Source organism: Ahaetulla prasina, chromosome 5 (genome assembly GCF_028640845.1).
Source record: "Ahaetulla prasina isolate Xishuangbanna chromosome 5, ASM2864084v1, whole genome shotgun sequence".
Classification (NCBI taxonomy): domain Eukaryota; kingdom Metazoa; phylum Chordata; class Lepidosauria; order Squamata; family Colubridae; genus Ahaetulla; species Ahaetulla prasina.
The window spans coordinates 107,633,431-107,658,270 of NC_080543.1; the positions used below are offsets into that span (position 1 = coordinate 107,633,431).

General features: G+C 37.3%; 1 protein-coding gene across 4 annotated transcripts in view; it reads left to right on the plus strand.

The window, feature by feature from the left end:
* Positions 1-24,840, plus strand: part of PCCA (propionyl-CoA carboxylase subunit alpha) — a 250,707-nt gene that overhangs the window by 21,448 nt on the left and 204,419 nt on the right. For 3 of the 4 annotated variants that reach the window (XM_058184791.1, XM_058184793.1, XM_058184792.1), the window contains exons 2-4: positions 13,172-13,255; positions 15,240-15,287; positions 15,390-15,458. In XM_058184791.1, coding sequence (XP_058040774.1) covers positions 13,172-13,255; positions 15,240-15,287; positions 15,390-15,458 — 201 coding nt within the window. Of the gene's footprint in view, positions 1-6,255; positions 6,412-13,171; positions 13,256-15,239; positions 15,288-15,389; positions 15,459-24,840 lie in introns of all 4 variants that reach the window. The other variant, XM_058184794.1, reaches the window with a different exon arrangement.

Consider the following 24,840-nt stretch of genomic DNA (forward strand, 5'->3'; position numbering starts at 1 on the left):
CAAACGTGAACTTAAGACCTTATTATTTCATCGTGCGGGACTAGCCTAAGTGAAATTTTAAATCAAAATTTTAAATGGGTCTATGACCATTTTAGTTGATTTGGCCTATTAAATATTTGGTTTTAATTCTCTTTTTAAATTTGTTGTTTGTATTCTGTGTTTTTAATATGGCTGTAAACCGTCCTGAGTCCTTCGGGAGAAGGGCGGTATAGAAATTAAATTATAAATAAATAAAATAAAATATAATACTGGATAAGTATAATAATGTTAATGCAAAAAATATTTAAGACAAAGATTAATCAGACCTGAAGCTTTTAGGTATTATGGACAAACCAATTGAAAAACAGTTTGGGATATTATTTCTTTACATGGCGACTATTGCGAGGATTGTATACATTAAGCACTGGAAAGGAGAAGAAATGCAGACAGTTGAAGAATGGATTTTTAAATTGACTGAATTAGCAGGGATGGCAAAATTAACTGCCTTGATTAGAGATAATGGACTAGATAATTTTATAAGAGACTGGAAGCAATCTGTGGACTTTTTACATTTTAAATACAATAACAAATGGTTAACAGGGAGATTTGAAGATTAGGGTAACATTTGAGTTAATCTGTTGATTTTTTTCCTTTTATGTATACAATATGATTAGCTGTTGGATTAATTTGCCTATTAGATAGATTTCTGCATCTGGAATATTAATTTTATATAGCATTTTTGATAAATATGGATGCAAAAACTTGTAACTGTTTGTAGATCTGTCATGTAATTGGAAAATAATTATTAGGTTTTTTAAAAAAAATATTTTTCAGCATCCAGCTGTAGTGGATTCTTTATGTTTAATGTTAGATTTATTTGACATTTGGGATTTTTTTTTCTTGTTTCTTTTTTGAACATATTTTTTTTCTTTTCATTGTTAGTATGGATGTTTGTTTTTCTGTTTTCTGTTTTGTATTTTACTTTTGTTGATAAAAAATATGTTAAAAATATTTTATATATGGTAAATTTCATAACCGTATTTACTGTTTGTAATTCTTGTACGGTATTTAATTTGTTCTACATAAGCAGTTGCTGTGATTTTTATTTTGTGGATGGACTATTCCTTGTATAAAACAGCTAGTATTAAGTGAGCCATACCTGAACCCAGGCATATATGTTTCAGTTATCATGGTCCATGTTGAAACAACTCTCTTGAATATGGAGTGAAATGTGGTTGTTCCACTTAGAAAAAGATCAGGGAAAAAGCCAAGGACATTGGTACTGGTAGCTGAGAGAAAGGAGGGAAGTTTCGGGATGGGCCAGTCATAGAGTCATGCTCTGCTGGGAGACTTGCTGTGACTGACATAATATGGAAGGAAAAAAGGGAAGAAGATCAGGTTTCAGGTAGAATGATGCGATATTCTGTTCTTGGATGCTGTTGTGTCCTCCTCACCTCCATCCGAACGATGGCTTAATTAGCCGGCTCTTATCAGCTCTGACAGCAAAATAGCCAGCGTCTGCCAAGAGCCCTTGTTGGCTACTAAGACGCTGGTGAGTCACAACCTTCAGCTCTAGTCAATCCGTGGATTTGCCTGATACAAAGAGACACACCAGCTCTTGCTGCCTTTTATATCCTGTGGGGTGTGGCTCCATGACTCAGCACTTCCTAGGCCTGCCCCTCTCCTGCTTCTGTTGTTCTCTTCTCTCCTGCCTACGAAACCTGGGATTGAGCCAAGCCTGATTGCTGTCAGCTGGGTCTGCAGGCATGGCCTGGGGGGTGGGAAAGAGTCAGGAGAAGGAGGCCTCGTTATCTCTTTCGCTTGGCCTGCTTCTGGCTCCTGGAGTTGATCCAGGGAGGCCGGTGCTTCCGAGGTAAGTCCTGATGGCCCTTCCCCCTCATTGTCCAATTCACTTTCTGGCAACAGGCCCGGCTCCGAGTCACTTTCTGGCAACAGGCCTGGCTCCAAGGCACTTTCGGGCATGGGGCCAGGTTAGGGGGCGGGAACCACAACAGATGCTTATTGCTGAGATTAATAATACAGAACAAGTATGTCGGCCAGCAGTGAAATCCTTTGAAGTCTGCTACTGGTTTGTGAGTCTGCTACCGAGTGCGCGCTTTGCGCACGCATACGCACCTAGGGCACACCCGCGCAGCACTAAAGAACATTTTGAAGCCTTCAGAGTCTGCAAAGGTAAGTAGAATGGTGGGGGGGGGGAATCTGCTGTGCCACGCAATTTAGATTAGCTAGAAAGAAGAAAATCCGATGATTCTAGCTAATATAAATCACATGTCATAGCTAATCGTCACCCAGCTAATTATTGAAAATACTGGTTCCCTGAACTGGTAGCATTTTTTACTACCAGTTTGGGAGAACTAGTCCGAACCAGTAGCATTTCACCCCTGATGTAGGCCTGTATATTGGTGGCAGTGGGAGGAAGGAAAGAAATCCTGGAAAGTTAACAGGGTAGATGGACCAGTAGGATATGGCTTGCTAAGAATTGCTAAGGAGAGTGAGGAGGGAAGAAGAGAGAAGATGATGTGCAACAGCTTTGTAACACAATTTTTTTGACTTGATGATTTCTCTGGATTTGTTTAGGCCAAACCCTCCAATAACCCAAATGTTCCATATTTTGTTCAGTTCAAAATTATTTATTCTTATAATTTATTCCACATTTGAAAGAAAATCTGTTTGCTTTTTCATATACTTTTCTATTAATTAAGAATACAAAGTTCCTGAATTGGTCAGATTATATATTTATACAGATGAAGCATGGTCTATGGCACGCCAGCATGGAAGATTTCAAGCTTTAATTCAGGCTAAACCTCTTGGTGCTATGCAGTGGTGTGTTTCATTTTTTTTTACTATCGGTTCTGTGGGTGTGGCTTGGTGGGCATGGCATGGCTTGGTAGGCGTGCTTAGTGGACATGGCAGGGGAAGTTTACTGCAAAATCCCAATTTCCTCCTGATCAGCTGGGACTTGGGAGGCAGAGAATAGATGGGGGTGGGGCCAGTCAGAATTTTTACTACCGGTTCTCCGAACTACTCAAAATTTCCGCTACCGGTTCTTCAGTACTGGTCAAAACCTGCTGAAACCCACCTCTGGTGCTATGTGGTTCCACTGTGCGATGTATACACAGGCTTTTGATTCAAAATATATAAGTTCAGATGAATCTGATTACTCTTTGTGCCAGATAGTAAAAGGTCAACAATAATAAATTATTCTATTCAATGACACATTGAAATTCTTTAATTAAAAAACATAAGTTGTATCACAGGAAAATACATAAATTTCTGGAAATATTTCATTGTGTATAATGCTGTATTGAAAGTAGCAATACAAAAATGGGGATAGTATGAAGAACTCTAACTTGAATCATCTTTTTCAGTGAAATTCCATTTTAAGAAATATTTTCCTGAAATACAAATGTAAAGCATAACTGGATTAGAGAACCTTTGTTGAACTGAAAAGAGATATGCTGATGTCCTGAAGAACAACTATTAACTGATTTCTGTTTTGACATCTTTCTGAAAATCAAGTTCCAAATGCTGCTTGTTCCTGAAATCTTGATTAATGTGCAAGCTGAATACAAATAATTAAGCAAGAAAATCGTGAAAGTACTAATTTCCTTTGCAACATCATATGTGTGACTCAGATTTTCAGCAGTTGCTGCTTTAAAGAGCAAATAAAAAACAACAACAGGGAGCTTGAAGTGAAACCTGTAATTTTAAAACTGAAATCTATATTTGAGAAATGAGTAGGCAAAGTAAGACCATCCTTCATTTTAAACTTGTCGATAAGATTCCTTATGCAACAACAAATAAGCCTATTATTGTGCATTTGGTGCAAGTGATAAAGATGGATAGAAATTTTGCGGCTATTGTTGAAACCCAAGAAAAGGTGGAACTTCTTTAAGGATTGCCAGTACATGCAACATGCATACCTAGACCTGAGTCACCTTTGGGCTTTGAATCTGAAGCATTTTATATCTCTAATGCATGCTTTATATCACTGTTCACCCTGCTGGCTGGGGAATGCTCGGAGATGAAGTCCCAAGATCGCCAAGGTTGAAAAACATGCCCATTCAGAAGTACTGTAATTATTGTACTTTTACTATAAAGGTAGTATTAGTATTCATGATTTCCTATCTGAACTATCTTGAAGGGCTGACATTTGCCGCCTATTACCATAGTTACAGGGACAAGCTTTTTAACAAATAACTAACAAATAACAGTTCTGCTGCAATCTCATAGAAAGATCCCATCAAATTCAGAGTATGTTTTGCTATCCTCGCCCTTTCTTTGGACTCAGAATTTGTTTACCAGACGCATTTATTATGGAATGTATAATATATCAGGCCTGAGTAAAAACAGTGCCTTCTTGTAAACTTTTGGCTATGAAGTGTAAATATGGATCAACCGAGCAACAGCTCCTTGCAAAAGAAAAGGCATAATTGAGTTTGCCTGAACCAGATTTCTCTCATCACTTCCAGACAGTACTGGTTAACTGGGTTGAGTGGGAAAGGTGAGATTGTGTGTGTATAGCTTGCTTAGTGCAAGAAAAACAAAGCTTTACCATTGTTTTGATTTGGCTTAAGCACCGTGTAATCTTTGAAGAGTCATTTGTACATTCTACTCCGGGGTAGTCAACCTTTTTATACCTATTGCCCACTTTTGTATCTCTGTTAGTAGTAAAATTTTCTAACTGCCCTCTGGTTCCACAGTAATACGCTGTGTATCGTTGTCTGCGCATGTCTCTCACACATCGTGGATTGAGTTTGGGGGGTGCGCCGGCTACCAGCTCTGCTTGTCTGTTATAGCTGGGTGGTGTGAGGGGAGATGTGCAAGCTATTCTGGGACAAGGCTCTTTTGTTTGCAGTCGCACTATAGTGCCATTTAGTTTCACTTACGTAACATGAACTAAACTTATGCGCGGGCAATACAAATAGTATATTTTCAGAAATTTTTATAAATTCAGAAATATTATGAAAACCTAATGAAAATCTTTTTAAATAATGCTGTGAAATTTTTTTAAAAAGTCAATTAAATTAAAAAAAAGGAAAGTGCTTCAGTATCAGACAAAACCCCTACCGCCCACCATAAAAGCTGGAACGCCCACTCTAGCGGGTGGTAGGGACCAGGTTGACTACTACTGTTCTACTCCAATGTGACAAGGGCTGGCACTTAAATTTTGGATGGGGGAAAGTGTAGGGATCATGCAATCACTTTACTGTATCAGTTGTTTTTGACTAGTTTATAAACTGTTTTCTATGACATCCTTTTGCAGATGAAAGAAAGGTATTTTCTTTTTAAAAAGATGAATAAAGCTATTAATTTTTCTGAAAAATTATTCTGGTCCCAATATATTCTATTGGTTGAAAGCATTTTTCAGTCTGGTGTAGATAATTGTCGATTTTGAAGTCTATAGAAGCACTAGATTGGTTTGCTTTTACTTCAGCACATACCGATACTATTGCTGGGCACAAAGCAGCAAACAATAGAACATGTTTGGGATTTCCGGTGGCGCCACCTTCTTCGCTGGGCGCCTAATTAAGGCGCTCCGCACTGAATTTCGTAAAAGCCGTCGAAAACAGCGAAAAACAGCTGTTCTCTCCCTGGGAGAAAGGGAGAGGATAGAGCGGCGGGAGAGTGGTAGATCTCCCCAGGGGCTTTGTTTTGTTAAGCAGAGCCCCGGAGGGTTGAGTCCCACTGAAATCCTGCCAAGTTCCGATCTTCAGCGCACTCCTGCAAAAGCAGGAAAAGAAGAAAGTGTCCATCTCTGCTTAATTGATTTTTTTCCTTGTGGATTTCTTTATGCAGACGGAACAAGCGTGAGTGAACAACTACTGGATTGCAAGTATTTTTGATTTCCTGACTTCTACCTTTTAAAAAGAAAAATTTTTCTTCTTGCTTTAACTGATTGCTTAAAATGGCGTCTGAGAGGAAGTGAAAGTGAATTGAATTGAAAATGGAAGCAGCCTGTGTAACTAAGAAGCTAAGAAACGCTACTTGTGGATTGTAACAAACTGAGCTCTCCTATACTTAAAGGGGAAAAGAGAAGTTTTTAAACTTAAATTTTGTGACTTTAAAAATAGAACATGTTTGGTTCTCCTTGCACTAAGCTATCTTTTTAAAGGATACATGCAGTTTACAATTTATGTTGGAACCTATCTAGCTTGTAGTACCATAAATCCTGTTAAGGCAATACCTTTACTTGGCTATCTGAAAATAGTCTAGACTCTAGAACAGTGGTTCTCAACCTTTTCTTCACCACAGATCCTCTTTAAATATCTTTGGTGACCACGGACCATGGCCACAAACTACAGCAACTAGAGCCAAGGTGGTGCAGTACTGCAGGCTACTTCAGCTGACTGCTAGCTGCAGTTCAGATCTCACCGGCTCAAGGTTGACACAGACTTCCATTCTTCCGAAGTGGGTAAAATGAGGACCCAGATTGTTGGGGGAAATATGCAGACTCTGTAAAACCGCTTAGAGAGGGCTGTAAAAGCACTATGAAGCAGTGTATAAGTTAAGTGCTATTGCTAACTCGAGATTTAAATCATAACATTTCTTCAAGCCTTTGTGAACCCCCTGTGGTGACATTGTGTCTCCCCCAGGGGTCCGTGGATCACAGATTAAGAACCGCTGGTCTAGAAAATAGTTTAGAACATAATTTACAAGTGCTGAAGCTTCCAAGAATTGTTTATTAAGCAAGATAGCTAACCAAAAAGGTTAAAATAGGTAAGGAGATTAAAAGTGGCTGATGTTTAACCAGTCTTGGGTGGATTGTGGAGGTGCTTATTGGGTTGCATTTGGTTCAAAACTGGCTCTAGATTGCACTAGATGTTCTCCAAAATTGTGCTTAAATGGTTAAAAATGTAAATCTTTCCATGCGACTTCATTCATTTAGGATAACATATAATCAAGTGCAAAATTATCACTTAATTTTTAAATGTTTAAAACTATTAAACTATTTAACTATTATTTTTAACAGGTTATAAAATATTAGTTTAAGGGACACAGGAAAGAGATTAAGAAAAAAAAAGAAAAAAGAGATAGAAATTGTTAGCATGGGAAAAATATGAAAGTGGTAGAACTATTTAGTACAGTAGTTTGCATGCCTATTAATCTCATGGTATAACAGCCTTATTTTATTACACATGATATGTTAAAGTTGCTCCCAGGGATTTTTGCATTTATTTTACAGTTATTTACTTCTACTTGTAATAGCTGTGACTGAAATAAGATCATATTATATGGTAATTATGTTATTTGCTTCCTAATTCATTATCCTCGATGGTTGTATATTTGTAAAATTTAATAGCTACATGTAGTTCAGAACATTCTTCTGAGATTACTAGAGGTGGATTGATTAAAAAGTACTGGAACATCCTAAAAGGGAATATTTAATGTTAACACTCTGTGACAGGGGTCTCTAACCTTGGCAACTTTAAGCCTGGAGGACTTCAACTCCCAGAGCTGGCTGGGGAATTCTGGGAGTTGAAGTCCTCCAGGCTTAAAGTTGCCAAGGTTGGAGACCCCTACTCTGTGAGACTGAAAGAACTGTAAAGAACCTGCTTCATTCTTATATTCAACTACACACAAGCTTCAGTTTATATTGATTTACTTTACCAAAGAGTAAAAACTGAGCACAATTCAAGATTCAGATCTAACACTAAATTAATTAATTTAAAATTGAAGTAGTGAAAGTTTTTGAGCTGCTGTATATCGCTCTACTAGATGAGAAGAGGGAAATAAATAGAATTGGGAACCGTAAGGCTAGTTAGGTGTTACAATTTTAAATTAATTAATTTAGTGTTAGATGTTACTGTTACTGTCATCACAAACATTAAGTTTAAAAAAAGGTAAAGGTGCTCATCTCTGTTTCCTAACCGAAGGAGCCAGCATTGTGTGAAGATGCTTCTGTGGTCATGTGGCTGGCATGACTATGCTGAGAAGCACAGAAGGCTGTTATGTTCCGAAGTGGTACCTATTTATCTATTTGCATTTGCATTGCTTTCAAACTTCTAAGTTGGCAGGAGCTGGGGCAAGAACGGACGCTCACCGTGTCATGCGGTGCTTGGGTCTCGAACAGCCAACCTTCTGATTGACAAGTCCAGCATCAACTGCTAGGCCACTGTGTCCCTTAGGGAATGTTGAGACCCCCCAAACCATCAAATCTACCTTTTGGGGCCTTAGGAAAATCTCCTCTTCCTTCCCACTATATATCTTCTTCCTCACTGGTAATGCTTGCAAACACTTTTCTATGCTTGGGCTGCCCCCACTTCTCTCACAAAAGAGAAAAAAAAGTTTAGAACTTTTAAAGTAAAGCCTTCAGGGAGCCCTCTGAAAAGTTATTCAAGAGTTTATTTATTTAACAAACTTTTCTTTCCTGTACTTTCTCCTTGGAAGATTTGCAAGGGGAGATACCTATTCCGAAGGGTCAGCATTTGAAGGTAGTTCCAGAGAGATGTCCCACCAATATGCAGTTTTATTATCTGCTTTTGTTTTTGTTTTCAAAACCTCTAATATGTACAACATGGCCAAAAAGGTGGGACTCCACCTTCATTAAGGATTAGTTGATAGTTGCCCAGATTGGCTAGACTGAGAGAGGGGTTCTTTAGAAGGGGCACAATAACCACCTCTTTCAATATCAATAGACCTTGACTTCTCTTAGCAAAGCATTAATCATAGCCTGAATCAAGCCCCAAACACCTTTCCCAACCGCATGAATCAGCTTAAAGGATAGAACTCTAACTGCAGGTGACAGAATTCATGTGAAAGAGAGCCTTATCCACTTCATCAGTCCCAACAAATTCAAACAAATCCCAATTAATCCCTCAAGACCTTACTCAAGGCACCTCACTATCCCTGTCAAAGTAGAGTCTACAGTGAATGGTCCCCACCCCCCTCAAAAAACCTTGAAAACATACCACAGCAGCTTGTAGTAACAACTTTATCCTAGCTTTTCCTTAAAAGAGACCAGGTAATCTTGAATCTTGAACAGAATTGTTCAAGGTTAAAAATAGAGGAATAAACATACTTACCAGCCACAGCTTTATCCTGTCCCTAAGGCTCATGCAACATATAGGCAGTCACATCCAGTCATTTGTGGGGCAGAGTTTCTGGTGGCAGCTAAGATGTCATAAAGAATAATTGCCATGTCACCATGGTTTTTGGTTCAGACAAATTTCAGACAGGACTATGTCATCATCACAACCCAGTTAGGTCTCTTGTTATGTAAGCCGTGTCTGTGGTTATATTCACTGCATGTTGTAGAGTAACACAGTCTTATTATGCAGACTTCTGGCATTAACCTGAGGCCATCAGAATCCTGTCATCTGACCTTAGAACTGAGGTTGGTGGGTTAAAATTGGGATCTGTACCACATTTCCAATCTCCCTCCCTATAGAATGGGTAACTTGCTGCCTTCCATTATGCTTCCTATGACAGTGATGGCAAACGTATGACATGGGTCAAAAGTGACATGCAGCAATGTTTTGGGTGACTTGCTAGGCCTCACTAACAAACAACAAGTATTCTTGAAAGCATACCCTGTTCTCATACAGTTTTCAAAGGCTGTGGAGGCTGACTAGGACTACAAATTAAAATAAGCAAGAAAATTGTAAGAGAACACCTGTCCAAATCGTCAGGACCAGATGGATTATATCCCAGAGTTCTGAAAGAGCTGGCAGACATGATCTCTGAACCACTGAACCATATCTTTCAAAGACCCTGGAGCACTGGAGAAGTACCAGAGGACTGGAAAAGAGCTGATGTGATTCCCATATTCAAAAAAGGGGGGGAAATGGATCCAAGAAACTAGAGATCAGACAGCTGACATCAATACTTAGGAAGATCCTAGAAAAGATAAACAACAGATCTGTGAACATCTAGAAGCAAGCACAGTTACAATCAGAAGCCAACACAGGTTTGTCAGAAAAGATCATGACATACAAATCTTATTTTATTCTTTGAGAAAGTGACTAACTTAGTGGACCAGTGAAATGCTGCGCACATAGAATTTGGGTTGGATTTCAGTAAGGCATTTGACTAGGTAAACCACAACCTACTTCTTAGTAAAGTAAAAAAATGTGGGATAGATAGCATCATCAGTGGATTTGAGACTGGCTGACAAACTGCATTCAATGTGCAGTCTTTAATGTAACTACATCTACATAGAGGGGAAGTAACCAGTGAGGTACCTCAAAGTTCTGTCTTAGGTCCAGTATTCAATAGCTTCATCAATAATTTAGATGAGGGAATAGAAATGGAACTCATCAAATTTGCAGATGACACTAAGCTGGCAGGAATAGCCAAATCTCAGAAGATAGGCTCAAGATGCAAATGAATTTCAACAGACTTGAACACTGGAGCCCTATCTAACAAAATGAAATTAAATGGTGAGAAAAGTAAAATTTTACAGTTAGGCAAGAAAAACCAAATGTTCAGGTATACAATACATGGAACCTGCCTCAATACTAGTAACTGCAAGAAAGATCTTGGTGTCCCAGTGGACAATCACTTAAATACGATCCAGCAGTGTGCTGCAGCTGCCAAAAAAGCCAATGTAATCTTAGGCTGCATTAACAGAGGGATTGAATCAAGATCATATGAAGTGTTAGTACCACTTTATAATGCCTTGGTAAGACCATACATGGAATACTGCATCCAGTTTTGGTTACCACGATATGAAAAAGAAGTTGAGATTCTGGAAAGAGTGCAGAGAAGAGCAACAAAGATGATTAGGGGGCTGGAAGCTAAAACATGAACACTTGCAGGAATTTGGTATGTCTAGTCAACTGTAAAGAAAAACTAGGGGTAACATGATAACAGTGTTCCAATATTTGAAGGGCTGCCGAAAGAAGAGGGGTCAACCTATTTTCCAAAGCATTTCAAGGCAGTATAAAAAGTAATGGATGGAAACTAATCAAGGAGAGAAGCAACCAAGGAGAAACTAAGAAGAAATTTCCTGACAGTAAGAACAATTATCCAATGGAATGACTGTCCTTCAAATATTGTGGATGCTTCATCACTGGATGTTTTTAATGAGAGATTGGACAGGCGTTTGTTTGAAATGGAATAGTGCAGGGGTAGTCAACCTTTTTATACCTACCGCCCACTTTTGTATCTCTGTTAGTAGTAAAATTTCTAACCAGTCACCGGTTCCACAGTAATGGTGATTTATAAAGTAGGTTTTTTTTGTGGGGGGGCACTCTCTCATCACTTCCAGACAGTACTGGTTAACTGGGTTGAGTGGGAAAGGTGAGATTGTGTGTGTATAGCTTGCTTAGTGCAAGAAAAACAAAGCTTTACCATTGTTTTGATTTGGCTTAAGCACCGTGTAATCTTTGAAGAGTCATTTGTACATTCTACTCCGGGGTAGTCAACCTTTTTATACCTATTGCCCACTTTTGTATCTCTGTTAGTAGTAAAATTTTCTAACTGCCCACTGGTTCCACAGTAATACGCTGTGTATCGTTGTCTGCGCATGTCTCTCGCGCATCGTGGATTGAGTTTGGGGGGGGCGCTGGCTACCAGCTCTGCTTGTCTGTTACTGCTGGGTGGTGTGGGGGGAGATATGCAAGCTATTCTAAGACGAGGTTCTTTTGTTTGAGGTTGCACTATAGTGCCATTTAGTTTCACTTACGTAACATGAACTAATTTTATGCGCGGGCGATACAAATAGTATATTTTCAGAAATTTAAATTGTCATGGGGAATTTTATGAAAACCTAATGAAAATGTTTTTAAATAATGCTATGAAAATTTTTTAAAAAGTCAATTAAATTAAAAAAAGGAAAGTGCTTCAGTATCAGACAAAACCCCTACCGCCCACCATGAAAGCTGGAAGGCCCACTAGTGGGCGGTAGGGACCAGGTTGACTACCACTGGTATAGTGTTTCCTGCTTGAGCAGCGGGTTGAACCCTCCAAGACGGAGTGGCTGTGGATGCCGGCACCCCGGTACAGTCAGCTGCATCCGCGGCTGACTGTTGGGGGCGAGTTAGTGGCCCCAAAGGAGGTGGTTCGCAACTTGGGCGTCCTCCTGGATGGACGGCTGTCCTTTGATGAACATTTGGCGGCCGTCTCCAGGAGGGCCTTTTACCAAGTTCGCTTGGTCCGCCAGTTCCTTGACCGGGATGCCTTATGCCTTATGCACGGTCACTCACGCTCTGGTTACATCTAGGTTGGATTACTGCAATGCTCTCTACATGGGGCTGCCCTTGAGGTGCACCCGGAGGCTACAGTTAGTCCAGAATGCGGCTGCGCGAGTGGTAACGGGAGCCGCTCGTGGCTCCCACGTAACACCACTACTCCGTAGCCTGCACTGGCTTCCTGTGGTTTTTCGGGTGCGCTTCAAGATTTTGGTTACCACCTTCAAAGCGCTCCATGGCTTAGGACCCGGGTACTTACGAGACCGCCTGCTGTTACCCTATGCCTCCCACCGACCCGTACGCTCTCACAGAGAGGGTCTCCTCAGGGTGCTGTCTGCCAAACAGTGTCGGCTGGTGGCCCCCAGGAGTAGGGCCTTCTCTGTGGGGGCATCGACGCTCTGGAACGAACTTCCCCCTGGCTTATGTCAAGTGCCTGATCTTCAGACCTTCCATCGTGAGCTAAAAACACATCTATTTGTTCAAGCGGGACTGGCATAATAGTGTTAAATTTTAATTCGGGGTTTTATTAATATTTCTAAAATTTTAAAACTAAATTTTTAATTATCAGCCTTTTTGTAATTTGCTATATTTTAAATGTTTTAATTGTATATATTTTGTGTTTTATCTTTGGCTGTACACCGCCCTGAGTCCTTCGGGAGAAGGGCGGTATACAAATTTAATAAAATAAATAAAATAAATAAATAAATAAATAAACTAGAAAACCTCCAAGGTTCTTCCAATTCTGTACTGTTATTCTGAGACTATTTTATGTTTAATCAAGTCATTAACCTAATGTAGAAGTTCGTTATAATACCTGACATTTTAAAAATAATATTTCCATTATTTAATATTTAATATTAATAAATATTTAATAAATATTTAATACTATTTATTAATATTTTTATGATGGGCGTATAAACCATTTTTAGAAGCTGGCAAAATTCTTTTTTCTTATTTTGTCATACAGTTGGTAAAAAGTAGCCTTTTCCCAAGATGTGTGATTAATAGCAATTTCATTTATTTTCTTTCCTTTGCAGAATATTGTACAGCTTGCGAGATATAGATGGTGCCTTATCACTTCTCATGGCTTTCACTCAACGGTTTATAATCCAAATGAAAAGGTAATTATTTATGTGGATGTTTTTGGATGCACTATAGCTTACTTTTATTTTTAGGACACTAAAGAGTTAAAGTATATGCCCTAAGTCTTAAAGGAGAAGAGCAGTTTCCTCAGACTTTAAATATCACTGTAATTTTTAGTGTAACGATAGAGGCAAGTCATTTAATTCATGGCTGCAATTATGTTAACTGTTCAATTTCATTTGTAAGATTTGTTTTAAATGAAATGAAATCAGATTTATTTTTCCTATGAGTTATTATTTATTGATTTAAAATTAGCTTCTATTGTTGTTTCCTTCATCCATAGATTGGAGATTATTTTGGTTAATAAGATTTTGCACAGTTACATAGATGTGGTAGGGACATCCATCTCTCTGCTAATGTCTCGTTAAAGACACAGGACTGTATTACGGTTTATGTTCTCTTCAGTATTTATATAGAATAGAATAGAATAGAATAGAATAGAATAGGATTTTTTATTGGCCAAGTGTGATTGGACACACAAGGAATTTGTCTTGGTGCATATGCTCTCAGTGTACATAAAAGAAAAGATACGTTCATCAAGGTACAACATTTACAACACAATTGATGGTCAATATATCAATATAAATCATAAGGATTGCCAGCAACAAAGTTACAGTCATACAGTCATAAGTGGAAAGAGATTGGTGATGGGAACTATGAGAAGATTAATAGTAGTGCAGATTTAGTAAATAGTTGGAGAGTGTTGAGGGAATTATTTGTTTAGCAGAGTGATGCCTTTGGGAAAAACCTGTTCTTGTGTCTAGTTGTTCTGTTGTGCAGTGCTCTATAGCGTCGTTTTGAGGGTAGGAGTTGAAACAGTTTATGTCCTGGATGTGAGGGATCTGTAAATATTTTCACGGCCCTCTTCGTGATTCGTGCAGTATACAGGTCTTCAATGGAAGGAATAATATAAATTGTTACCACCTTAATTGACATAGAATTCTATTCTCTTCAACTCAATAGGTAGTTGCCTATGTTTCTTTATGCTGAAAGCTGCTTTCTCTTTAACTTAGGTTGCTTTGAAACTTTTTGTTGGTTGTTAGCATACTATTGTAGGCAGGAAAGGCACACATTAACTATACCAAAACAAAACTACGGTAAGTTTGAAGAGCCTTAAATACTATCAATGGCAGATAAATAACTATAAAGGGATTCATCCATCAAATAACGGCATGATATTTCAATAAGGGACTATAAAAAGAGAATACACAAACAGTAGATTTGCTGTGTTCTCAGTGTTAACACACTAGTCCCAGGGTGTCAAACTCGGTCATCACAGTGTCACATGATGTATTGTGACTTTCCCCCCCTTCACTAAACTGGGTGTGGGTGTGGCCAGTGAGTGATACATCCACATGTTTGACAGCCCTGCACTAATCTTTCAGTGTTGAAAAACTATATTTATTGTCCTACTTGCAATGACCTGAAGTTACTTGCAATTTACAAATTAATTGTTTACAGATATAGGTAATGTATAGATCAGGGGTCTCCAATCCTGGTCCCTTTAAGACTTGTGGACTTCAACTCCCAGAGTTCCTCAGCCAGCTTTGCTGGTATAGATTATTACCAAATATGGCATTCATTATTGAAACTGTTGTGTAAATATTTTTGTATTTACATATACACATACATTCTTATACACTTCTGTGATAATTTTGTCTTCTTTTTTCCTTTTTAAAAAAAATCATTTTTCTTTTTGTTCTGCTTAAGTAAATGAAAGTTTTAAAAAAGATAATGTACAAGTTGGTTTTAAGTCTGTTAGGTCAGTTTTATTTCTATGAAATCATTATAACAAATAATCATTAAAACAAATAATTATTAAAATAATCATTTTTTATATATTTAGTGATTAGATTTCATATTTTTTGTATTCATTGAATGATACCAAATGTAAGTGTAAATATCTTAGGTTTACATTATATTTATGAAGGATACTTTTTTTCTTCCTCATTCCTTCACTAGACTTTTGATAAGCTTCTTATTGCAAACAGAGGAGAAATTGCCTGCAGGGTAAGTAATATCTCAAAATTTTAGTTATTTCGTAGTTCTTTGATTTTTACTTAAAGCATTTAACTAAAAGAAACACTTTTTCCCTCTTCACTCTGTGTCTAGGTAATTAAAACATGCAAGAAGATGGGAATTAAAACAGTTGCCATACACAGTGATGTTGATTCAAATGCTGTGAGTACCCATTGTTTGTTGTAACATTACTTTCTAGATTACTATCTGTGTTGATCCCATCCAAATACTCAATGAATATTTGCCATTATTTTAAACTACATTTTAATAGGATGTCCCTTCTTAAGGAAATATCATTTCATAAATCCTTTTTATACAATCAAATATATTTTGAATAGGATGTTGAGATAGCCAAAATTCTATTAACAAAGACTGTGATGAGAAGGGAGATCCAAATCATGATAGAAAGTTTATATTTATCTTTAAATACATTTTTGAATTCTTCATAGTGCTAATGCTAATTTCCACATTTCAACAATGACTGAAATAATATTCATATATTCTTCAGTATCAATATGTAGTAATTATGGAGTAAGAGAGTACATTTTAAAAAATAAATCACTTGTGGGAGCATTGCCATCAGGTGATTGGATAATACAGTGGTACTTTATGATGTCACTGCTACCATAGTAACGATAAGCCCACACTGGGTATATACTGTACTAGGTAGGAGCAAGAGAGTTTAGAAAGCTGAGAGAGGAGACAACATCTTAGGAAGCTTGGAAAGAAGAATAATTTCTGAAGTTAATATGCATATAACATACTTTTTACCATATTTTTAGTAGACGGTAGTACTAGAGATGTAACTCTAAGATCTTTCTAAAGTCCTATCTAAGGAAATTATAATTTATACTTACTATATATATGGATTTTCCACCAAGTCAATAACATAAAGGTATTTTTTTAAACAAATAATTTTTAAACAATGTACAGTTAAAAAGTTAGATCTTAATATCAGAATTTCATGCACGAGGACAGTAATATATTTGAAAATCAAAAATATTCCATATTGCCATAGTGGCAAGAAATCCAAATATTGATGTGAATAGATAAAATCTTCATCAGTATTTAACAAATTGATAGATGATAGTGGGCTTATAATTAAATGCTTGCTGAATCTTTTCTGCCAAGTAATGTAATACAGTGCATTCTGGTTGCATGAACTAAGGCTCTGAATTGGTAAGCTTAACAAAACTGTGTGCTTTTCAGTTAATTATCATGGCTTATCGTATTTCACTATAAAGTGTCATAATTTTTCAGAAGCTGAAATGATTTATTATTTAGGAATATGTTACTTCAGAAATTTTTTTGAGTGGGAATTTTTCTTGGGATTACATTTTATTATTTGGTTGAGCTTTCTTGCTTTTCTATTCTTTGTTTTTTTAATTTTTACATAAACAATGAACATATATAAAGGAATGTTGAAAAAGAAAATATGGTAAAAAAGTATAAAAACCATATAATGGATAGGGGGGGAAAAAGGAAAATATAATTAATAATTAAAGAAGCAATTTCCATTCTTTTTACCGTAGCGACAAACAAACTTAATAGCCCTCCCTCTCTAAAAAGTGGGGGAAATGTTTTGATGGATATTTTCACTAATAACACTAATGATATTTCTTGAATTCCTCATTCTGATTTGCTTTGCTTTGATTAAACATTTGTTCTTTCATGGCTTGAATTAGATACTAGTGGCAATATTGTATAAATTTTTTGGTGCTGACCACAGAAGAAGCATGATCATTTAAACTTTTTTCAATCAAGATTGCTACAATAGTGGTGGAACTTAATTTTAGGGAAGCCTTATACTAGAAATGTAACAGTTTTGTCTGAAATCTAATTTAAATGACATACAAAAGAAAAGAAACATATGAGCATGATGGATAGTAGAATGAAAGGAAAATAAATGTGGTTTGGTCCTTGCTTAAATTTTTTAAAAATAATTTTGAATCGGAAAGTGAACATTTTATTTCAGAAAATTCAACTGCAATAGCCTAGGAATCACATTTGTGGAATATATAACAGAATGTATAAAGTGTGCTCTACAGGATTAAAATCCAAGAATAAAAATGTAACTTGGAAAATTTTGAACATCATAATGTGCAAAATGTTGTATATTTGTGCAGCAAGTAAGTTGTGGCTTCCTCTATGTTCTTTTTCCTCTCATGTTTGACTATTTTTAGAGAAATGTAAAATATTGTGGAAATTCAGCCACCATCTATTGGATTGTATCCAGCAAGGTGGCTTGCTGTTTGAAAGAAAATTCCTGATGTGTATTGTCATTGTAGTCTTAGGATTTAGTAATGAGATTGAGTGGTATCTTGTGTGAACCCTCATGGATGAATGACAAAGAGGTGATGTGACTCATCATTTATCAAGTTATTATCATGTCTACCCTTTATAATTTATCCCTGCTGTCTGGGGAGGTGGTAAGGACAATATGACTTTGTGATGTCAAAGTAATTAGTGTTTGTTTGTGGTTTCCAGCTGAACAAACTGGAAGCTAACAATCAGGTAAATTAAAATGAAATGCACCAGCATAGGCAAAGATGAGAAGACCTCTGGGAAGAGCTTATCAAAATTTCATACTTTTTTTTTACAGTTATGTTTTCTAATTGCTCACTTGTACTCACTTGCCATTAATAGCTTCTAATACATGCTGCTGAGGCATCTTGCTATGAGATGATACAGGAATTTAATAAATAAATAATGAGACCATGCATCATTAACTGCTTTCTCTCCATCGTATTTATATAAAACCAAACTGTTAGACCTATTAAAGTACAAATGTAACTTTAAAGAAAAAGAATACATTGTTTAATTATGATAACAATGCACAATGTTATTAATAGCATAATAACAGCAACATATTTAAAATAGTTATGTATGTTTGACAAGTTGGGTTTTCCAGCTCTGTTTAGGATAGTTGCATATGCTGACTCTTTAAACCACTTAGAGCAAGGGTGTCAAACTCATGACAACACGTCGTCATGTGACACATCACAATTGCCCCCCTTCGCTAAACCGGGGGTGGGCGTGACCAGTGCGTGACACATCGGGCCTGCAGGCTGGGAGTTTGACACTTCTGGCTTAGAAAGGGTTGTAAAGCACTATAAAACAGTATACAAGTCTAAGTACTGCTGCTATTGCATGAGTGACTTTAGCATGGTGGAAGAAAGTATGTTTATGAGAAATTTTTACATAACTAGATAATGATAAAAGAAAAGCATTTTTACATAGACTAATTTTACTGGAGAAACTATTATTGGTTCAGGTTATGATTTTTTCACCCCACTTTTCTATTTTTCTGTTCTATTCTTTATCCCTTGATAGTCAGTGTTTGATAATTGCCTCTTGCTATGGGATTTTTTTTTAAATTCAGTATCCAGTTTCCTTTTTTTGTGGAACATTGTGCAGTAGATTCAGAGGACCCTGAATGAAGTGGATTATCTGGATCCTTTTTAGTTAGGTTTCAAACTTGGGAGTGGGTATGGAATAGCAGTGGCTTTAGTTGTGCTTTTGGCTGATTTCTGGTGTGGGAGGGATGATGGTGGTGAATGCCTTTCTTGCTTTGCTTGACTTCTCAGCACCTTTTGATGCCGTCAAACCATGATATCCTTCTGGATAAACTCAGAAATTGGGGATGGAAAGCATGAGTTGGGCTGGTTCACTTTCTTTCTCTGGGGCCAATTCCAGTCGATGATGATTGGGAAAGAGAGATCCTGTGTTCAGCCTTTACTATGTGGGGGTGCTGCAGGGGTCATTGCTCCCTCTCTCCTATTTAACAGCTATATGAGATGATTGGGTGAGCTCATCCTTTGTGATGGGATATCATGCACATCTGTGCTCCTAGCAAATTATGTGATGGTGTGGACATCCTATCCTAGTGCTGGAGGCTGTGAGAATATGGGAAAGAGGCTTCAACTGAACCATGGCAAGACTGAGTGGCTTTGGGTTTTGGGGCTCTCTGGTTCTAGAACTATACCATCTCTGGTACTGGATAGGGTTGCATTGCCCCAAACAGACCCTGTGTGCAATCTGAGGTGGGGGGGGGCGTCCTCCTGGACTCAGGCTCAGGAACAGATGGCAGTTGTAGCTAGGCGAGCCTTTTCACAACTTTGTTCTCGGCATGGTAACGCTGAAAAAAGTGGCTCATGATCAATCCTCATACTTACGACCAATGGTGGGATTCAATTTTTTTTACTACCAGTTCTGTGGGCGTGGCTTGGGCATAGCAGGGAAAAGATACTGTAAAATCTCCATTCCCACCCCACTCTAGGGGAAGTAACTGCAAAATCCCCATTTCCTCCCGATCAGCTGGGACTCGGGAGGCAGAGAATAGATGGCGGTGGGACCAGTCAGAGGTGGTATTTACTGGGAGAACGACTCAAAATTTCCACTACCAGTTCTCCAGAACTGGTCAGAACCTGCTGAATACCACATCTGCTTACGACTGTTGGAGAATCTGTGATTACATGATCCAAGTTCAAGCTCTTAACAACTGGCATATATTTGCAATAGTTGCAGTATTCTAGGGTTGCGACCTTCCCAAGGGTCTTCTGACAGGCAAAGTCAGTAGATTTGTTTAACTATCACAGCAGAAAAGCCCACAAAATCAGGGTGACTCACTTAGCAATTGCATTATTAGCAACGAAAGCTCCAATCTCACTTGTGATCATAAATTGAGGACTACCTGTATAGTGCAAATGTCTGAATTTTCTTAAAATCTTATTCCTCCTTTTATAGGACTTTTTCTCAGTGGTGTTATTTTGGGTGTTGTCATATCAGTACTGACTGTTATATTCAGTATTGAAGAAAATGATATTGTATTTTTAAAAAAAAAAATTCATATTTTACCTTGCTCTGCTTCCTAAGTAGTTAAGTTGGAATTAGACTGGGCTCATGTGTAGAAGAATAATATAAGAATTTAATTTTTTTAAATTTAAATTTAAATTTAAAATTTAAAATTAATTTAAAAAATTTTAAATTTTAAATTTAAATTTTAAATTTAAAAATTTTTTAAATTTAATTTTTTAATTTTTAATTTTAATTAAATTGAATTAAATTAAATATTTAATTAAATTTTAATTTTTAATTTTTTAAAATTTAAATTTAAAATTTAAAATTTTTTAAATTAATTTTTTTAAATTTTTTTAATATAAGAATGTGTAGAAGAATAAAATAAGAATTTTGTGCATAAGAGCACAAAAGTGCCTACCGTTCCTGTCCTATTGTTCCCTTCATCATATCAAATTGATATAGTTGATGCATATTTTTATACATATATGTATATTTTCTTCAAAATATGTTTTTTTATCTATAACAATTGTTTGTGTATTCTGTTGTGACAAAAGAAATAAAAAAAAAGTGAGATTTAGTTATGCCATTGTGATTTGAAGCACAGTTCATGAAACTTCAGTTCCCTAATCTGTATGGTTGTGTAGCTGTCCCCTCTGCTGTTAAAATAGGCTCAAATTATGATGGAAGAGTATTGAAATTCCTACAGTGGAGGAATGAATTGTAAAAATGTCACAACTAGTGGAACTGGCAAAACTGACTTGTCTGGCCTGGGAGAAAACAAGTGCTTTGTTTAAAAGACTGGAAACCTTTTATGGACATTTTACTAAAAGATGTATAACAAGTAAAATGGTGATTTATGGAGATTTAAAGATTGAAATAAATTAATAATAAATAAGGGACTGAAGGGATCTCTGGAAAAACTAAGAGGGAAGAAGATAATAGATTTGTTTATATCAGGTGAGAAGAAGGTTGAAAATCATACTTCAAAACCTTCCTTCCTTCTTTCCATCCATCCCACCCCACCATCTTTAGCTTTGTCTCTCTGTAAAATCCTCGATATATTTAAATTTTTTAAAAAAAGTGTCAGGACAGTGCAACACCATACTGATATTATCAATTTTCTTTGGAATCTAATTTATCATGTTTTCAGTTTAGCATTAAAAAAATCCAATCAAAAACAGAAATATAAACACTCTTTCAAATAGGTGTGTGATTCTATTTTTAAAAAAGGAAGTTTGCAGGTTTTTTATATTAAATGCTGTCTTTCCACTGTTAAACTTTCTTATCAAACGTTTATATTGATATTGATTTAATTAAATGACTTCATCCTATTTTGAGAATTGCCATCTATGGACATCCCTCCCACCCCTATTTGGATAGTAGTAAGGAGAATAGAATTCCTGGCAGAAACATAGTTAATATGTTTAATCAGCAACATTATATTTAATTGGAGAGTCTGTAGTCTAATAGCAGGAGGCTGAAGGAAATTATTTAGTATTAGTAATGCTTGTCTGGGAGTTGTGTACTAATCAAGGAGCTTGTGGGTTAGCTGTGGGGATAATGAATTATGACGATTATGACATGTTAGTACATGTCCGTGGGAAAAGTGGATGGGCCATGAGTTAATCAAGAAGTATATTAAAATAGCTTCCATGCTGGTTTCTGATTCTGTTCTCTGTACTGTCTGTCAAGGTTTGGGATTTTGAGACAATTATTTTCTGCATCCAGTTTAGTATGTAAGTAAGCAGTTATAAAAAATCTCTAAAACTTAAAAACTATAATTTCCATATTTGAAAACATACAGTGTCAGATGCTACAATGGCACAGTAAAAGTATAACAGTTGGAATCCTTTAATTTTATTAATTTATGTATCTATCATAATTTATTTATAGAAATGATATTATGGTTTCTATCTACAGTTTTGTTATTATTTTAAATGATTTATTCTTTAAAATACAGTTTGTCTTTTTATTAAGCTAACACGGGTGAAATCCTACCGGTTCGCACCAGTTTGGGCAAACTGCTAGGGATTATGGGCATCAATTCGCTGAACTGGTAGTAATTACCCCTCCTTGGCCCCACCCACACCCGGCCAGTTGCCACTCACCTCTTCTGGCCGCTTGATATTCTGTAGAATTCAGTGTTAAATGCAGCAGAGAGAACACTAACTTTTCTCCCTCCATTCAGAACAGAGCTGCTGTCCCTTTAAGGTAGTCCCCAAGAGGGAGGGGGCCAGGAGGGAACCATAAAGGGAGCAGCAGCTCCATTGTGAATGGAGGGAAAAATGTTAGAATTCTCTCTGCCACAGAATTCAATGTTAAACGCAGCAGAGAGAATGCTAACTTTTCTCCCTCCATTCACAAAGGAGCTGCTGCAGCCTGTCCCTTTTAAGGTAGTCCCCAGGAGGGATGGGGATAGAGAGGAGCAGCTGGAATGGAGCCGTTTTTGTAAAAGGCAGGTAAATGGGGAAGGGGATTTTCCTGTCTGTCATCCATTCCTCAATCTCAGCAAAGACTGAGGGAAGGATGGTAGGCAGAAATATTCCCCTCCCCATTTTCCTGCCATAAGGAGTGGCTGGGAGGAGAGGGGAGAGGCCAGTGAGGAGCCCCTTGACGTGAGTGATGTCGAGTTGGCCACGCTCATCCAGTCACATGATCTCCCCCCAACAAGCCACGCCCACAGAACCGGTAGGGGAAATGTTTTAATTTCACCCCTGACCTTTGCAGCTTGGTAAACTGGTTGGGTGGGGAGGGGAAGTAGACCGACATGCAGGTACGCACATAGCTCAACTTGTGCAAGCAGCGGGCTGGCGCACACACTTATGCACGCACAGCAACTTGTGCACATCGAGATGTGTGTGTGTACACATGTAGGCTCCACTACTTGCGCAAGTTGAGCTGTGCACCTGTGTGCGCGCGCTGTCCTGCCACTCATATGGCCAGGTTCCGAATAGGTCATGACCCAGTAGGGGGCTGCGATCCCTGGGGTCGGTCGTGCTCCAAATCCCTGTGCAATTGGCTGTTTTATAAACCAGGTAAACCTAGGAGGGCCAAAACCACGTCTTTCACGTCTTTCATGTCACTCATGAAAGTGCATGTCACTCACTGCATATTTGTGTTTGTAAATTAACACATTGAGTTTACGTGTTAAAAAAGAATGAATTTATGAACAGCTCATAAATCCACAGAATGGATCCGTATTTGTAGGTAAACTTCCATTGAAACTGTTGTATAGACGAGCACCAACATATTTTTATTACTGTATGCACTTATTAAAAACTTCCTACCAAACTGTGACCATCATGTATTAACTTAATTAAAGCTGTATCACAATGCAGCTCAAAAGTGTTAACCTGTAGGAGATTGTTATTGAAGTCCATTATCTATGGAGTCAGTATTAGTGGTCAGCAGCATCAGAAGTAAAACTGCAAGTAAAGTCTCCTCAAGGGTGCTGTGAACCCAGCAGGTTAAAATGTCAGAGTTTCTTAAAGGGACTGACAGCTAAGGCCTCTAGAGCTATAGGGAAACCAATCATTTGGCCTCAGCAGGGAATATTTCTTTATTTAGCAAATAGGGAAAAATTGCTAACCTGAAAAAGAATTTAGTGTGTACTCTGTGTGGTGTTTTAAAAATATCCCCATAAGTAATACATACATATGTGTGTATGTGTATACGTACATTTTTAAAGAATGTGTATGTGACTTTTAAAGTTTGCTTTAGAAGTTAGATTGCACAGGTAATTCTTGATAAATATTTTTATGCAAATTATACATAAACCTTAATCCTTAGATAAATTTTGCTTGCATGACTAGAATAGAATACTTTATTTGGCCAAGTGTGGTTAGAGACACACACATCCCCAGTGCAGAAGCTCTCACTGTACATGCAAAGCAACAGAATAATAATAATAATAATAATACCAATAAGAGGGGATAGTAAAGATGATGATGATGGTGGTGGTGGTGGTGGTGGTGGTGGTGGTTGGTTGGTTGTAACCTGCCAAGAAAAATAGGGGGCAGAGGGCTATTGCAAATCCACCAAACTGTGGAAGAAGAAAAACGAAGTTTGAATGATTATATGAACCAAAGTACAGAAAAATTGCTGCAGGCTATAAAAACAGAGAACTTTATAAAACAGAAACAGGTAAAATGTAAGGAAAAACAGCTGGATGACAGATTAAATAGCTGGAAAACCAAAGCTTTGCATGGACAGCACTTGAAAAACATTGAAGGAAAATGTGATGACAACTTGACATGGGCATGGCTTAAGATGGGAATCATCAAGAAAGAAACGGAAGGTTTAATATTCGCTGCTCAAGAACAAGCACTACAAACTAATGCCATGAAAGCAAAGAAACAAAAATCCACCGACAATCCAAACTGCCGACTTCGCAACAACAAAGTCGAAACTGTTTCACATTTAATATGTGAATGCAGCAAAATTGCACAAACTGATTACTAAGCTAGACATGACCGAGTTGCTAAATTAATCCACTGGTCATTATGTAAAAAATACGACTTGCCTGTATCCAAAAAGCCATGGGAACTTAAAGTGGAAAAAGTTATAGAAAATGAGAAGGTGAAGATCTTGTGGGACTTTCAAATACAGACGGATTGTCACTTGGAACACAAGACACACAAACATACATACAGTACATTGTCTTTAAAAGTGCTCCAAAGCATTGTTTTTCCTAAATAGGACTTTTAAAAATCTATAAATGTAATCCTCCATTTGACATTCTTGT